At 48.5% G+C, this 16,483-nt stretch overlaps 1 protein-coding gene across 3 annotated transcripts; it reads right to left on the reverse strand.

The window, feature by feature from the left end:
- Positions 1–1,000: 1,000 nt before the first annotated feature.
- VIPAS39 (VPS33B interacting protein, apical-basolateral polarity regulator, spe-39 homolog) lies at positions 1,001–16,377 on the reverse strand. Of its 3 annotated transcripts, none has more exons than XM_066188574.1 (20): positions 16,302–16,377; positions 15,914–16,006; positions 15,359–15,458; positions 13,946–14,089; positions 12,921–12,959; positions 12,495–12,559; positions 10,414–10,470; positions 9,419–9,511; positions 8,721–8,754; positions 8,175–8,277; positions 8,059–8,086; positions 7,825–7,898; positions 7,199–7,274; positions 6,774–6,908; positions 6,241–6,282; positions 5,755–5,844; positions 5,284–5,370; positions 2,595–2,684; positions 2,180–2,284; positions 1,001–1,911 (listed from the first exon to the last, which is right to left on the reverse strand). In XM_066188574.1, exons 2-20 carry the CDS (start codon positions 16,004–16,006, stop codon positions 1,891–1,893), a joined length of 1,476 nt encoding a protein of 491 aa, XP_066044671.1. In that variant the 5' UTR covers positions 16,302–16,377; the 3' UTR covers positions 1,001–1,890. The 3 variants fall into 3 exon arrangements, with proteins under 3 accessions (XP_066044671.1, XP_066044670.1, XP_066044672.1); XM_066188573.1 differs by lacking the exon at positions 16,302–16,377 and adding an exon at positions 16,117–16,178; XM_066188575.1 differs by lacking the exons at positions 15,359–15,458; positions 15,914–16,006; positions 16,302–16,377 and having other exon boundaries at positions 12,921–13,008; positions 13,946–14,034.
- Between the last annotated feature and the right edge of the window lie 106 nt (positions 16,378–16,483).

A 16,483-nucleotide genomic window follows, 5' to 3' on the forward strand; every position in this document is an offset into this window, starting at 1 on the left:
GTCCTTGCAGGCTGAGTTAAAGTCTTCAGCTGAAACAGCTGAGCCTTGGGATCTGGCTAGTTTTCAAGATCTATAAAAAGCTATTTAATAATCTCTGTTTTGTCTCTTCCCTGAGATGATTAGAAAGAAGATTTTATTCCAAACATCTCCCTGGAGGACCATTCTCCCCATTTGTCTTATCTAAGAGTTTATGGGGTTATATGACTTTATGTGCAGCCTACGAACAACTTATTTACTCAATTAGTATGAGCTACATAAAAATTATAAGCTGTATTAGACATGTTACTATTAATTTTAGCATCCCTCACCTAAAATGGTCCTAGTTCAAGGGCAATCTTGTCCATTTGTCCAAGTATGTGATGAGAGGGAGCAAAGAAGGACCCAGACTCTCTTCAGTGGTGCCCAGTGATGACAAGGGGCACTGGGCACAAACTGCAATGTACTGGTCCATCTGAAGACACAAACCCACCTTTTACTGTGAGTGTTGCCAAATTCAGACTAGGTTTCCTAGGGAAGCCGAGTCATCTCCAGCTGAGGTGATACTGAAAACCCACATAGCCACAGTCCCTGTCTGCCTGATCCAGATGATCCTGCAAAAGCAGAAGTGGACTAGATGATCAAGAGGTCCCTTCCAACCCAAATGATTCCATAAGAAAAAAACCAAACGCCATCAGAAAAAAAAAAAAAAAAAAAGAAAAAAGAAAAGAGTTCACAGTGCAGCAGGGAGGCTGGAATCCAAATCTACTCTCATGTTTGTGTGACCCCCTGTGGCAGCAAACTCTCCTACAAACTCTCTAAAATAATTAATCTGTGCTGATGGCACTAAAGGTGTGAAATAAGGTACTACTGCAAGCAATGTCACTCCATGGTAACATGCACTGTGCTTTCAGAACATTAAAAAACATCCTGCACCTCATTTTATGGGAGGTGATAAAGTGCTCAGGATTAACACACAAGAGTGACAACGTGCTTAGTGGGGGAAGAAAAGAAACAGCCCAAGGAGAAAGAGACAGCTTTATTTACAGAATTGAAGTGAGGTCTGAAAGGATGAAGCCAGCAGCTGGCCTGAGGAGTTGTGTTTCTGAGAAAGTGTATTTCAATCCTTCCTGGTATAACACTTTCTGAGAAAAGAGCTGCTGGGGCCAGCAGGTTTGTTAAGTGAGAAAGGTCTCCATCCAACCCATCAGGACTCTGACCACCTCCACACTAGGTATTTCCGTGATAAATGGATCTTCCCCATGCTGTGGAGCGCTAGCAGAAGGATACTGGCAGAGATTGCTGTCCTGGCTCTCTGCAGAAGTTCACACATCTCTTTTCCTAGGGTGAGCCAGAACAAACAAACAAACAAACAAGTGCAACTGGTCCTTTCCCCCAGCACTTTCACACAGGGAGAAGAACATGGTCCATCCAGGTAGGTTTTACTCCAGCCACAGCCATGATTAGTGATGCCCAAGCCAGCTTGAGTGTTACAGGGACTGGTCAGCTGGTCAGCACTGTCTGGTGGAGAGACTCCCAAGTGTGAGTGACACGTTCCTCTTGCAAGAAAAAGCCCAGGCACCACCCAGAGCAAACATTCATCTTGCTGTGCCCTGCAACTTCCCTTCATACACACAAGTGATGCCTGGCTTACAGCCACATCAAAGACAATCAGATTCCAAAAAGAATCAACCCTGATGGATCAGTACCATGGTTTTGCCAGCTACATTTTAGTAGCTGTCTTCAACCAGCCTGAACGCCATGGTCCCACCAAGCCATGGGTACCCACTGACTCTGACGAACGTTGATCATGCAATGAGTAGTAACAGAGCTGCTCTGTTGGCACTGGACTGGGTTTTGCAGTTCCCTCTTTCAGTGACAAGGTGACGGCCAAACAGGCTGTTTCACAGGTGTTCAGTTCTTCCACCGGATTTGCTAAAGAGAGAACAAGACATGACTAACAGCAATGCTGAACACAGAGCCCTAGGGGCCCTAGTGACTCCCAATCCCTGACAAGGACAGCTATGGCCAGAGCGTGCCATTTCTATCAGTATAACCATTCATTCCTACCCTGAATGCAACCCCAAACAAAAGATTAGCTTCCCAGTAAGGACAGAAAGTATGTAGGACAGCCATGCCCCTACACCTAATCTATATCTGTTTCTGATGAGAGTGTCTGGAAGAAAGAGTAAGCATTTCTTACCATGTTGCTGAGAATGCTGTGTATCTTCTCTTCTTCTGCAGAGCCCCGCTCCACCTTGTCTTTATATGCTGCCAGCTGGATACGATCCTTTAGATCCCGGTAGGTCTAGATAAAGAGCAAAACCAGAACCCAGCTGAAAGGGACACTTCCATGGTTAGATGGTGTCCTGCAGATGGGCAGGGCAATTCTACAATTCCCCATCCAGTTCCCAACACAGAACAATTTCACAGCACAAATTCTAGGAGCCACTCTCCTGGCTCATGGACTTCTACTGGGAACTTTATCATTTTTCCCAGGCCACAGGGATAAACAAACCCCACCAGGCACATGACAGAAGTGGCACATGGCAGAGAACAGAAAAGCTACAGAGAAAAGGCAAATCTGTGTCACATCTCTTCACACAGCAGCAATCTACCTCTATGACAACATCATGGCACTTGTATTTAGTAGCAAGGTTCAGCCGGGTATCCACATCTTCCACCAGGCGCACATATTCCTGCAGCACCTGTGAGAGACAAAAGAATGTCTCAGCTCCCTTCCACAAGTATGTCCTGCCTCATTCCTTCACCCCACTCCCAAAATCATTCAAGGTTGCTGGTCACACAGACTTGGCCCCTTCCTTAGGGAACAAGTGACCTGAACAAGACTGTCCAGGATCCCAGAGGCTTTGCTTACAAAGCTCAGAATCACAGAATAAGCAAAGTTAAAAGGGACCCACAAGGATCATAGAGTCCAACTCCTGTCCCAGCACAGCACCATCCCCAAGGGTCAGAACATGTGCCTGAAAGCATTGTCCAAATATTTACTGAATTCTATCAAGCTTCATGCTGTGACCACTTCCCTGGGGAGCCTTTTCCAGTGCTAAATCACCCTCTGGGTGAAGAACCTCTTTCCCATACCCAACCTAAACCTTTCCTGACACAATTTCAGGCCACTCCCTTGGGTCCTGTCACTGGTCACCCCTGCTCTTCCCCTTACAAAGAAGTTGTAGACTGCAATGAGGTTTCCCCTCAGGCTCTTCTTTGCCATGCTGAACAGACCAAATAGCCGCAGCTGCTCCTCATACAGCCTCCTCTCAAGGCCCTTCACCATCTTCATGGTCCTCCTTTAAACACTCTCTAATAGCTTTATAACCTTCTTAAATTGTGGTGCCGAAAAATGCACACAGGACTCGAGACTGAGGCTCGAGGCTGCCTCAGGTGCAGAGCAGGACAGTCCCCTCCTTTGCCCAGCTGCTGATGCTGTGCCTGATGCACCCCAGGACAGGGTTGGCCCTCCTGGCTGCCAGGGCACTGCTGGCTCATGTTCAACTTGCCAGTGACCAGGATCCCTGGTGCTGCTCTTCAGCCCCTCATTCCCCAATCTGTCTGTACATCCTGGGTTGCCCCATCCCAGATGCAGAATCTGTCACTTTTCCTTGCTGAATTCCCTTTAATTTTGGTGACTGCCCAGCCCTCTAATATGCTGAGGTCTCTCTGCAGAGCCTCCTTGCCTTCTAGGGAGTCAGCAGCTCCTCCCAGTTTTGTATCATATATGAACTTGCTTAGTATCTCCCCCAGTCATGCATCCAAGTTCATTTATGAAGATGCTGAAGAGCACAGGGCCATGGATGCAGCCCTGTGAAACCCCACTAGTGACCAGTCAGATATCACCCTATTCATTGTAATCCTTTATGCCCAACCCATGAACCAGATGGTCACCCATCTCATCATTTGTTTATCCTGCCGTGTGCTGGACACTTTGTCCACAAGGATACTCCAAGAGACATCCAAAGCTTTACTGAAATCCAAAAACATTATGTGGAGTGGCTTTTCTTGATCAACCAAGTGGGTTACCTTGTCATAAAAAGAAATCAGATTTGACAAGAAGAACTTCCCTCTCATGAAGACATGCTGGCTGTGACCAGACTGTGCTGTGCTCCAGGTTTTTCAACACCTCCCAGAATAATCTTCTCCATAACTTTACCATGCACTGAAATGAGACTAGCAGGCCTACAGTCTCCAAGGTCCTCCTTGCCTTCTTGAAAACCGGGACTTTAACCAGCCTCCAGTCATCTGGGATCTCTCCAGACTCTCAAGACCGCTCAAAAAATCATTAAGAGGTTTTGTGATGACATCAGACGGCTCTGAGGATTCTTTGATGAATCCCATCATGCCCCATAGACTTCCAACTGAAGCAGCAGATCCTGCATAGATTCAGGGTCAACTGGGAGTTGATGATTTTTGCAGTCATTGATAAATTTCTCAGTCATTTCGCAGTCAGGGCACTGAGACCCACTTGATCCATCATCTGTTTGTGAGGTGACCATCCTCATCCTGTAATGGGCCAGTGTTATTTCTACACTGCCTATTGCCATTAAAATATTTGTAAAAACTCTCTTTATTGTTCCCCACAGTTCTGGCAGCTTCAATTTCAGTAGAGCTTCGGCTGCACAAAATTTTCTCCCTATAGTGCAAGCAGCATCTCTGTATTCCTCTTGTGTTGTTTGACCTTGCTCCTACACCTTCCTTTTCTGCCTTATTTCCAAGAGACGATTCCTGTTCAGACAAGCTGGCCTTCTGCCTTGCCTGCCTGACTTCCAACATCTGGGAACTGCTTGCTCTTGTACCCTTAGAAGGTCATGTTTAAAAAATGACTGATGGACCCCACTGCCTGCAAAAACATTTTCCCAGGAGACCTTACCAACTCTCTGACAAGCCTGAAGTATGTTCTTCTCACATAAAGAGTTGAGGTTTTGCTGACACTTTTCCTTCTATCAATGGAGTCTTAGCCTACCTCACTCCTACAGATCAGGTTAACCATTGCCAGCCAGATTAAGAAAGAGAAAATTTAATGTAGCAAAGAAAGGTGGCAATGCACATGGGAAGAGAGTTTCAACTTTGGCCAGCTGTCCCTCTTGCAGTCACAGCTAGGACCCAGCCCTCAACGCCACCCACACCTTCTGTTGATGCATGGGTCACTCAGCTGAGTGCTGCACCCACCTGGCAGAGCCAGAAGATCAGCAAGCTTCTCCCACTTCCAGCTAGGAAGCAGCTCACCTGAGGAGTCATTCATACACCAAATCCCAACAAAGAGCAGGACACAAGTAGGGGTTCCTGGCTCACCTGCACAGGAGCATTGTTCCTCTGCAAAATCTCCACCACCCTGTGGAAGCCAATAGGTGCCTTCTTCTTGGTGTAACCCAGCCAGTTCTGAAATGAGAACCAAACCATGGTTAACCCAAAAGGACAATCCCTCCAGCCACAAGAAAATTTGTTTTTTTCTCCCAGCGCCAGCAACGTACTCCACAGCCACCACATGCACCCCATGGCAGAGCCCTTGGGCACAGGCTAGCTGCAATCCCTTTGGAAACAGAGCTCAGGGGCAGCCCCCGTCTCTGACCTTATTGCTGCAGCCAAGCCAGGCCCAGCAGAGGTCTTGGGCAGGGAGAGGAGGGAAGTATTGCAACACCTTGCAGCAGAGGTGCTGGGCCCTGAATAAAACCAGTCCGTCCAGTAACTCCAGAATAAGCCAGCTATCAGTAGCAGACACCAGTACTTGGGACTGTGTCCCCAGCAAGGCTTTCTGCAGCTCACCTTGGTGGTAAGGAGGGCATCCACATCACCCCAGGCCCGCAGCTTGGCACGGGCAGCCAGGGCAGTCAGCACATACTGCTTATCAGGAATCTGCAAGGCAGAAAGCTGCACTCAGAACAGCAGCACAACTCAGAAGGCCTGTGTGGGCTGGACATGAATGGCATCTGCCCCAGCCCTGTAAGGACCCACACCAACACCCAGGCAAAGAGGCAAGATGCTGCCTGATGCCACATGGCACTGCAGAGAGTAGGAAGCGGGGATTTCCAAGTGCTGCTGCAGACAGGGTACATCCATTGAAAGGCTCCACATGGCTCCCACTTGCCTTTCTGAGACTCCAGAAGGGCCCTGCTCCAAAAGGATGCCATGGCCCCCTCCCTAGCTTAGTGCTGAGCCCCTCAAAGTCCTCCTACTGAGCCCCTTCATTACATACAGTTTGTCCGCACATGTTTTCAGCTAGTGCTGCCACAACAGGGGAGACTCACGCACCTTAAATGTTTTCTTCAGGTTGGTGGGGCTGCTGAACATTCCCTAGAGAAAACAGACAAGTCAGTGCAAACTCAGAAGGGCAGGCCACAGCAGGGGTTCAGACACCTCTTAATACAGCATCTGCCTTGCACAGAGTCAATCTTCTCAAGATTTTACTGCTTTTTGCTTGTGTCAGTGTCACAGGAGGAAGCATCTAGCAGAAGAGAGCAACTATCCCACCCCATTAGCCTTCTGGTCTGGTTTCCCTACGTCCTCAACTGCTGCACCTCCAGCATTTCCAAGACCAGTACCAGTACCTCAGCCTCACAGGATTTACAATGGTTTCTAGGAGGAAACTCCCTGACAAACTGTGCCAAGTTAAATGTCTTGGAGCATAAAGTTCCAAACTGGTGCCAGGGGACAAAGTCTCTCTGAGAGATGAAATATGACCTCTCTTTCCCTTTCTCTCCCTAACATGCCACAGCTTGACCACCCCACGTCTTGAGGGCTACAAGGATGAGATGCAACTTTATCTTCTGCTACATCCTCCTCACCTCAGCCTCTGTGTAGTGGTAGAAACAGGAATAGAAGAGAGTGGTCACTAGTGGCATGTTGAGAATTGAAGCCTTGCGAGGATATTTCCGAAAGAGCTCTGACTGCCCAGCCATCTCCAAGTGCCGATCATTAGCCTGTGGAATCAGAAGACATACAGGGTGAACATGAGCCAGGACAACTGCCTCTTTAGCTGTGGGATGGAGACCTAGAGAGAGTGTTGTGACAGCAATGTGCAAGCATAGCCCCAAGATGCTACCAAGTCTCAGATCTGGTAATTCACATGTGCCTGGCACAGCAGCCTGAATAACAATTACAACTACACCGGCCAGGGCAGGCTGGTTAGATCCAAAGTGGTGTCAGTCAGGGACAGCAAGAGATCTCACAGGTAGTCCCAGCCATCTCCTGACCAGCAGAGATGTCATACCTCAATGATGATCTGTCGCTCCAACAGGGTATAATGGTCTTGGATGTGAGATGTATCCTCAGCTGAAAATGGCAGCCTGGCCAGACAAGAAGGAAAGACACTGTGACCAGCTCTTATGTAGAGAATCCTTAGTTTACTCCTAAATACACTTGGAAGAATTTTTTTTTCCTACCAAACAAGCTCCCATTCTTCCCAGCTTGAATGGCTAGGGGGTACTCAAGTTCCTGACCCACTGCCCTCTCCAACTGGCTCTCTCCTAGATAAGCTCCAGAGAAAGAAACACGTGGCACCTCTCACAGAACAACCTAAAGTGGATGCTACCAACTTCCTCAAGTCCTCAGACACCCACACTTTCACCTATTACAATCTGAAGGGTCAATGATCAGAAAGTCTCTTGAAGCATTTTTCCTCCTGAATAAGCAGCAAAAGCTGCTGGACTAGTGCCAATGATTCCTCTCTGGTCTACACTATATCCACATCTCTACTCCCACTCCCCACTAAGAGAAAACCCACATCAGCTAGCAAACCACATAAGCCATGGTACCGGCACAGAGGTCTAATTTTCTTCCCTGCCACCTTCTGTGAAGAATCCACATCCCTCCCCTGCTTTTGCATATTTTTCTTACCCAATACAACCTTTCAGAAATTCCCTCCTTTTTTCTACATCCTGGATGTTCAAATGTTCCCGGTATTGAGACAGCTGGAGGGAGAGGGGAAAGAAGCAGTCTGTTCTCACAGATTTGGGAGATACAGTATTCCAGAGGGTGAATTGGGGATGAAAAGCTTTTGCCTGATTCCCACACACACTGCAGCCAGCCTCCCCCTGCAGTAAGGGAACTTATGCTCCTGGGAATACTCACAGCAACTTCCTCAGTCCTGTCTAAGAACCTGCAAAAGGGAATTAGCAAGCATTAACTTGGAGGCAGGTTCCTAGCAGTGTGCTCAGCCCTGCCACAACATGGATCAACAGCCTCACCTGAGCAGATCCAGAAGGAATTTCTGTTCACCCATCTCTCTGAGGAAGTGGATCAGATGGCACAAGGCCACCTGCCGCACCTCCAGCTCCCGAAACAAGATCTCTGCAGGGGAGAGAGTTTATGTACAAGTGGGTTAAGTAAGATAGTACTGCCAAGCAGAGGGGACTTAGCACAGTGCATGGAGTTGAAAGTCACTGGCAGAATTCAACAACCTTATCCCATCTCAAATCATAGTCTTGGAAGCTGGAGCATAGAAGAGCCCAATCACTGGGCTGACAGCTGAATTCACAGGCGTGTGCTATCTCTACAGATTGATTTTCATTCATCCCATCACCACCACCTACCAGTGCTTAAAGCTCCTCTCTGGCGCCTTTGTAGGCATCACCATTCCCCCCGCCTCCCACACTACACTTGCTATAAAAATACTTCATGCTTAGTAAAAAAGCAATACCCCAGATGCTCTCTTTGAAACTTGCACCCAGTGAAAGGATTATCCCCTCTGTCTTTCACTGAAACCCACTACAGAAATCCTCAGTCACACTCACCTCTCCTTAGCGTCCGTTTCAGGAATATCAGGACCTGTAAGCACAGACAGCTCAGAATTAAGACAAACAAACAGCACACTGGTCAAGGCCTAGAGAAGCTTTTGCAAAGAACCTCTGAAAACACAGCTCTTACAGCACTGAACTTAATTCTGGTACCCACAACATCCAGGATAAGCAGTGAGCCTGGGCCACAGCTGCCAAGATTCTTGCCTAAGCTCCTACTCTGGAGTTTAGATGAGTGAGACCAGAATTTACAAAGCAAAACCTTTCCATGCAAAATCCAAGGAATTAAAAGACCTGGATGAAGGAAGCTCTGACACAATCCCATTTCCTGTCTGATACTTCAAAAGCCAGAAAAACTGGTGAGGCCCCAGATCCCAAATGCCAAGTCCCAGTTACTCTGTGCTGCAATGAGCAGATTAAACCTTGACCTTCCAGAAGTAGTTGCAAAAATCTGTTAAGGCTGATGGATCAGATTCCTTGTAATTAACATCAATTCTGCAGTGTGTCAGGAAAGACAGCAGGAATACAGAATTTCCCAGTCTTAAGCTTTGACACTTTCCAGTAACTGTTCGGTTTGAAGTAAAGAACACCCCCCACTCTTGCAAGACTGGGTGGCCAGCCGACTGCCTTCTCACAAGCACTCTCTGTGGGGCCACTCAGAAGTCCCAGCCCTGTATGGCCCCAGCAGGACTCACAGCTGTAATGACATTCCCATCATGCCCTGCCACAGCTTCATCCAAGAGCACCAGCTTGTCCTGCAGGGAGCGAAATCTCTCTAGAGAGCAGACCTAGAGATAGAACAGGAAGAAGTAGGCATAGGGGACATGAGACAGTCCTTAAGCTTTATTTATTCCTCTCCCATAAGCCCTTCAGCAACACGAATACCACCCTCCCAACAAGTGGAGAAATTCTCATTCAGCTGAAACCACGTGCCACATAATCCCTGGAAATCTGTCCATAGGGGTTGCAGTCAACCCTCATTACTGCCCAGTCTAGGACAGTAGACAACATACATTTAGCACAAACAACCTTGTAACAAGACAAAACTTTCCTGTATATCATAAACAACTAGCCCTGACAAGAGGAGGGAACTCTCCAGGCCTCTTTCCACAAAGGAGACCAGAAAAGTAGAGTCATAACTCTTTCTCCCTTCTTACTCACATCTGTGGTCTCTGTCAGCCTTTAGTTCACCTCAGCCTTTGAGGAGACACATGCAGAGTGAAACCACGATCTCCCTGTGTGTTCACTGCACACTGAGGCAGCTGAGACCAAGATTACAGCTCCAGTGAAACCATTTCTGTCTTCCTCCCTCAATTTGCCACCAACTGAAAATGGAGATAAAGTCCCACCCTCTCAGATTTTTAAAATAAACCCAGCCCCAGGGAGCAGAAAGGGTAGAAAGGGACACAGCAGTACAGATACCTACTGTCAGAGCCTTGCTGAGGGGACAACTCAAGTAAACAAAGCAACAAAACCCTGAAGTTCTCCTGCTGCTCCTGAGCTAGTGTGATCCCAGCACTGCCACCTGGCAAAGTAACAGACAGGCAGACCACCATCCCTGCTAGGTGCTGAAAGCAACACAGATCCCCTCCCTGTTCCCAGAACAGCCAGGAGCACAGGACAGTGTAAAGCATTTTGGGACCACACACCCTCCATCTCTTACAGGCAGGTGGGAGTGCAAAGTCCTTACCTTGCCCCTCTGCATTCGCCTGACTGTATCTTTGGGGCTCCAGTCACTGCTGTAATCCTGTCACAAGAAAAATAAAGCCTCAGATCATTTCAGCAGTCTCCAAGCTGCTTTCCACTTCTGCTGCATCAGTGACAACCCACATGTAGCTACTCACACTTATCATTCAGCTGCTCCAGGGAAGGTGTTGGTAGGATGTGTATGTACATTTTTCAGATGCAAATGCTGAGCCCTCAGACTCTGCATATGCTGGTGCGGAGGGAAGCCAAAGGCTCATATCTTAACACAGCCTTCCTACTGCCTCGGTAAAGTCTGTCATCATATCCTTTATAAGAAGTGCATTGCATCAGATTGTTCTCCTTGCAAACCCTATTGCTTTCAGGACAAACAAAACACGTGCAAAACAGTCTAACCCAAAACTGAAGGGCAAGGAGTCAGTTTCTTGTTACAATTCAGACACACTTCTGCTGGTGAGCCTTCCACAGCATTGTGGAGAGCACAGGGACAACAGCCTTAGGCAAGCACCTGGGGAGTTGCACAACACAAGGACAACGTGACAAGGGCACTGAAGCCTGGACCATCTAAAGGTAGTATGCTACCACTGCTGCAACAACCAGAATCTTCCCCCTGCAGCAGACAGACAGTGTGATCTGAAGCACTGGATAAAAGGTGACAGTGGCCTGAGCCACTCCTAACTCAGACACGATAAAGTCATCTAGGTCTCTGTGAGGCACTCCAGCCAGCGGTTGCAATTCAGCTTTCTGCCTCAAAAGGCCCAGAGAAAGGGAGCAACAAGAAGCAGCTCTGAGAACACTGAATTTTAAATCCACTGAAGATTTACTGAAAGCCCAAATCTATGAATGAAAGGTCTGACCCAGCCCTGCCAGGGGACCTCGGCACATGAGACTCTCAAAGCGATGTACGGCTGAGTGCCAAATATCCTGAGTGCCAGGGTTCCCTCCAGCACCTCTGGCCAGAGGCAGCTTCTCAGCCAGTAACTGTCAGCACACTAATCAAATGCGGCCACTAACTTTCCCTTCTTTGTTCCACCCCACTTACACCACCCCTGTCTGCATTTAAGAGGCTGTATAATCCTTCTCCTTCCTGTTTCACTGCTTCTGCAGGCCCAGAACAGAACACAACAGGGCACTCTTGTTTCTCCTGCTGTGCTTTGAGGAAGTGCTGTCTGTTAGGTTATGTCATTAATGGCTAACTGACAAAATACACCAACCTGGGGAGGATCAGATGGCCAAGGACAAGTGGACCATGAACCCTAGCAGCTCAAGGATGCAAGTGCCAGCTAGTGGAGGAGACTCAGGTCTGGGATTCAGCTACAAAACAAATCATATGTCTAAGACCAGCTACTGGAGGGACCCATAGAGTGTATGTTCCACTAGTGGAACTGGTCAGACAGAAAGAAAACTCAGGATCAGGCTTGAGTGTTTTCTGTATGTGTCTGTTCATAAGGCCTTGGCTTCTGTGTTAATCCACGCAGGCAGCTGTGTTAGTATTGTGCATGTCTGTAGGGAATATGGGCCCAGACCAGCTACTGCCTGGACCTAGGGACATGGGACCACAATCTCACACCTAATAAGAGGAATCCACCCAGTCCCAAAATCCCCTAGATTCTCCAACACCTATCACTGCTTATCTGGTAGACAAACATTCCTACCAATTGGAACACTACCTCTGCACAACTCTCTCTGCATTGTCCCAGTGATTCATGAACAGGAATTTTCAAAACTTTCATATTAAAAAAAATATAAAACGCACATGTGATGCCAGTTTATCTGACCCAGCATGAAAGCAGCTTACAGACAAAGCACTATTTTGAAATCCTGTTTACAAAGACTGCTGGGCTACTCATTAAAAGGAGTAACCAAAAGCAAGACCCCCAGCAAAGCTCTATACCTCTGAACAAAGGCACAGAAGGCTTAAATTACTGCAACGCTGCATTTTGCAGCTCCTTGTCTTATTCCCTGCATTGCCCTCTTCTGTCTGAAACAGCAACTAACCACTTCCCACGAAAGCAGTAGAGTAGGAGGTTCGCTAATCTCGGCGTACACCAAGCACAGGCTGCTCACCTTGTACTCGGCTCTCGGTCTGCGCAGCTCTGGGGCGTAGCTTTTAACTCCCGTGTCAGTGAGGGCTGAGAGGGAAAGGCACAGGTGAGCAGCACGTAAAAGTCCTGACTCACATCCACTTCTAAACCCATCCCTTTCTTGGTTTTTGTGGCAGCACATCCACACTTAAGCACCAAAGGGCAACACAGCATTACTCTAAAACAAACAGATGTCAGTTGTACATAAGTAATTACACCAAATCATCATGCTGATTCTTTAATTTCTTTGAGGAAAGAACCATCCATAACTGAACTTTTAGACAGCACATGATTCTGTTTCCCTTTTTGCACCATGACACTTGGCAGATGTCACTTCCCTTTTTTTGGAAATGCTTTGTTTCATGTAAATCTGCACCCCTCCCAGAATGAGGCAGGACCCAGAACTTACCATCTGAAAGGGACTGGAAACTTGGGAGTTTGTTTCGTCCTGAAATAAAAACACTGATGAGACACTGTCCCTTCACCAGCAACATCTCCTGCACAGGGAACATAAGCCAAGACTGTAAGGCCATTTCACTGCAGCTATGCCCCTGTAGAACTAGCCACCCTGTACAGTGATTCACACCACACCAGCACAGCTGGGGCTCACCTGCTGACATTCTAAGGCGTTGAAGTTGCCTGTGGCATTGCAAACCATATCACACTCCATCCCTATCTGCTCTCTTGGTGCTGAGGCCAGGAGAGGTTAGAGCCTGAATTCACTCATCTACCTGCAGAGCAGAGGCTCAAGCACGTAGCACTGCAACACAGGCCATGGCAATATGTACGGCTCCATCCACCAGGGCTGCAATTTGTATGCCTTTCTTCATCACTTTATTGTCAAAGTTGAGAGTAAAAAACCACCCCAGAGAAAGAGAGACAAAGTAAAAGCAGTTTTGTTGTCTTGCTGTGAGAGAACAGAGCTGAACTCTCGCAAGCTGTGTATGTTTGCCCATGGCCTGCTGCACAGCTGCCCCATAACCAGCTACGCTGCCACTGCTGCTATGTGCTTGCTGAACCAACACCAACAGCAGCCAGCTGAGCTCCAAATAAAGGATAATCAATCTGTGCGCTCTACAGAACTGAAAATCAAATGAGGCCTACATGGGTCAAGCCAGTCCCTTTGCAGCCTGCTCTTTTCCAACAACCAAATGGGTTGTCACACAGTGCTGTGCTCTACCTTGCTGCTCCTTGGAACCTCCAAAAAGGTAATCTCCAAAGCCCCTTCCCACTCCACAAAAGCATGTCATCTACTGCACAAGACAGTCTTCAATTTCTGACCAATGAGCAATACACTTCCACCCTGAGGAGAGATTGGAGCTCCCCTGTCTCACAACTCACTTCAGATAAAACCATTTACACAAGATAACAAATTGCCCCTTAACAGTCTTAAGGGAAAACACATTTGTCAATATGGTATATAATGAACCTCACCTTTGAACAGGCTGCTTAAGGAGTAGGAAGACCCTTGTTTGGGAAGAGCAGCATAGGAGGAAGAGCCCTTCTGTAGGCTGGAATCTCGGCCATCCAGGGAGCTAGTGCTGCCAGAGGCTGTCTCTTTGATTGACCAGGAGATACCTGCGTGCAGACAGACCATTTTTAACCAAGAAAGAGCCTGTAAAGAATGATCTTCTGGCATGGCAGAAACATTACCAGGTGTGTGCTGGTCAGTTCTGCACTAGCATATATTGATAAGTCTGGCCCTCTGCACCAAGCAGATGCAGTGCATCTCTCCATGCAGAATCCCAGTCTCCTGTAATGCTGCTTGTTAAGCAGAGGCACGTTGCCTTCCAGAAATGGCTGGCTTCAGCCACGTTGTACAGCTGGCTAGGGCTTGTGTAAAAGGAATACATAGACACCCCAAAATTAACATATTATTGCACTGGGAAAAGCATGGTCTTTGCTCTGAAAGAACAAAGCAAGACTGGCCTACCTCAAATTGCAGAAGCCTAAGAGCATACTTTCCTGAACACCAAAGACAAAGACAGTATTCCCTCCCTCACAGACAAAACAGCTCCCAGTGTGCACGTGCTGCTGGCAACAATGCATGTGTCTTCCTCCTGCCTGTTCAATACAATTTCCCCTTGTTTTCACACAGATACACAACACACGTATTTTAAGATCAGGATAACAGACAAAAAACCACAATAGGTAGAGAGACCCTGGGTGGGAAAAGAAAGCAGAGGGAGGAGCTACAGCAAAGGACAAGAAGATCAGTCTTTGAAGATTCTTTGGGTAAGCCATATGTAAATTTTCATGGTTTGACACTGGCTAGCAAGTGTCACTAATTCTGTGGGTCATGAACTCAAAAGCACAGCACACAGGGCATTATATGTGGGCCAGGAGCTTGCTCCCATCATCACTAGAAATACATCTGCTTAACGTTTACAATTCCCTTTCAAATTCCAAGCATAAGAGTCATTCTCTAAACACACATTGATTATCTGCTCAAAGTGCTGTGGGGTCAAAACACAGAAACTTCAAATAGTGCCATTTCAGGCAGTGGTGTGAAGGAACTAATCGCCTAGAATCTCACAGGCCACCTGAGCATGATGAGTATCAATCCATAATCTCCAAAATACCTGCTCTGATCCTGGCTACACATTAGAAAAAAACACAGTGAATTCCCTCCACTTGTCCGCACTCCCCTTCTTTACACAATCTGGGCTTCTGCTCACCCTCTTTTCAGTGGATCTGCCCAGGTAAATCAAGTAGCTCACAATGTGACCTGGGAGACTAGAATCAGATTAGATAGGCAGGATTAGATAGCAAATAATACTCCTGACTTAAGCAGCAATTTTAAACTGCCTCTGTCTCAAGAATAATTTGCAGTACTACTGCACTTACTTCCCACAGGTTCTCCACTCCAGCTGACCCTCTCGAGGTCGTCATCATCGTCATCGACAATATCCCGAAGGCTGTTCACTGTCCGTTTGGATTCCTTTAGCTACACACAAGAGAGCGACCTTTAATCAGAATGGCAAAATGCACTTCGTTTCCTATTACCATCAAACATCTCCCAAAGAACTTTGAATACAGCTTCTTCAGCTTCTACTGCTTCTTCTTGGGATGATGTTTTAGTCCTGTAGCTGTGCAGCATAGCAGCCCTTCCTCACCACTGGGAACCCCAAGGACACCTACACTGACACTAACAGCTCAACCAGCGGGAGATGCAGTTTGGTGCGGGGACGAGGAACCACGTCCTAGTAAGATTTCGGATTGGCTACTGTGGAGGGAGAGACGGGAGCCCTTGGTACCCCCCGCAGTGGGCAAGCGGTGACAACGCACCTACAGAACATCAGCTCTCCGCGATGTGCAGAGTCGTGGCCTGCGCTGGGACGGCAACGGGGCCCACCCGGCGAGGGTGTCTTACCAGCAGTTCCGGGGTCGGACCCTCCCTACCTGCGAGAGCTCGTCATCCTCATCGTCAAAGGTGAAGGCCCGGAACTTGGAGCTGTGCCAGTACTCCTCCTCGTCCGCCCGCACCCTACTCATCTGCAACGGCACCGCGCAGCTGCCTCAGCAGAGGGAGGGAGCGGCTGCCTCGGCGGTATCACCGCCCCTGGTCCTGGTCGCGACTCCACCGCCCCCGGCCCCTCTCTCACCTCGCCACCCCTCCCGCGCCAGCAGCACCGGCGTCCTCACGGCCGGGCCGGGCAGGGCAGGGCGGGGCGGGGCAGCCGCGCGCGGGGCACGCCGGGTAACGTGGTTCTCCCGCTGGGCGCAGCGCAGCCGCTCCTCGCTCACGCACTACGAGTCCCGGCGTGCCCCGCGGGCCGCATTGACTAACCTTCAGACTACCAATCCCAGCGGGCGACTGCGCCAGTGCGGTGTCTGGGCCGGCAGCCGGGATCGGGGCTCCGGGAACTGTGGACTGACTCCAGAAGCTGTGGGCTGGTGGGGACGGGACGGGACGGGACGGGACGGGAGCGCCGGCAGCGGCAGCTCCAGCTGCCTGCGGCGCGGCGGAAC

Source organism: Chamaea fasciata, unplaced genomic scaffold (assembly GCF_029207755.1).
Source record: "Chamaea fasciata isolate MVZ Bird 193981 ecotype frontalis unplaced genomic scaffold, bChaFas1.0.hap1 SCAF_7, whole genome shotgun sequence".
NCBI lineage: Eukaryota > Metazoa > Chordata > Aves > Passeriformes > Sylviidae > Chamaea > Chamaea fasciata.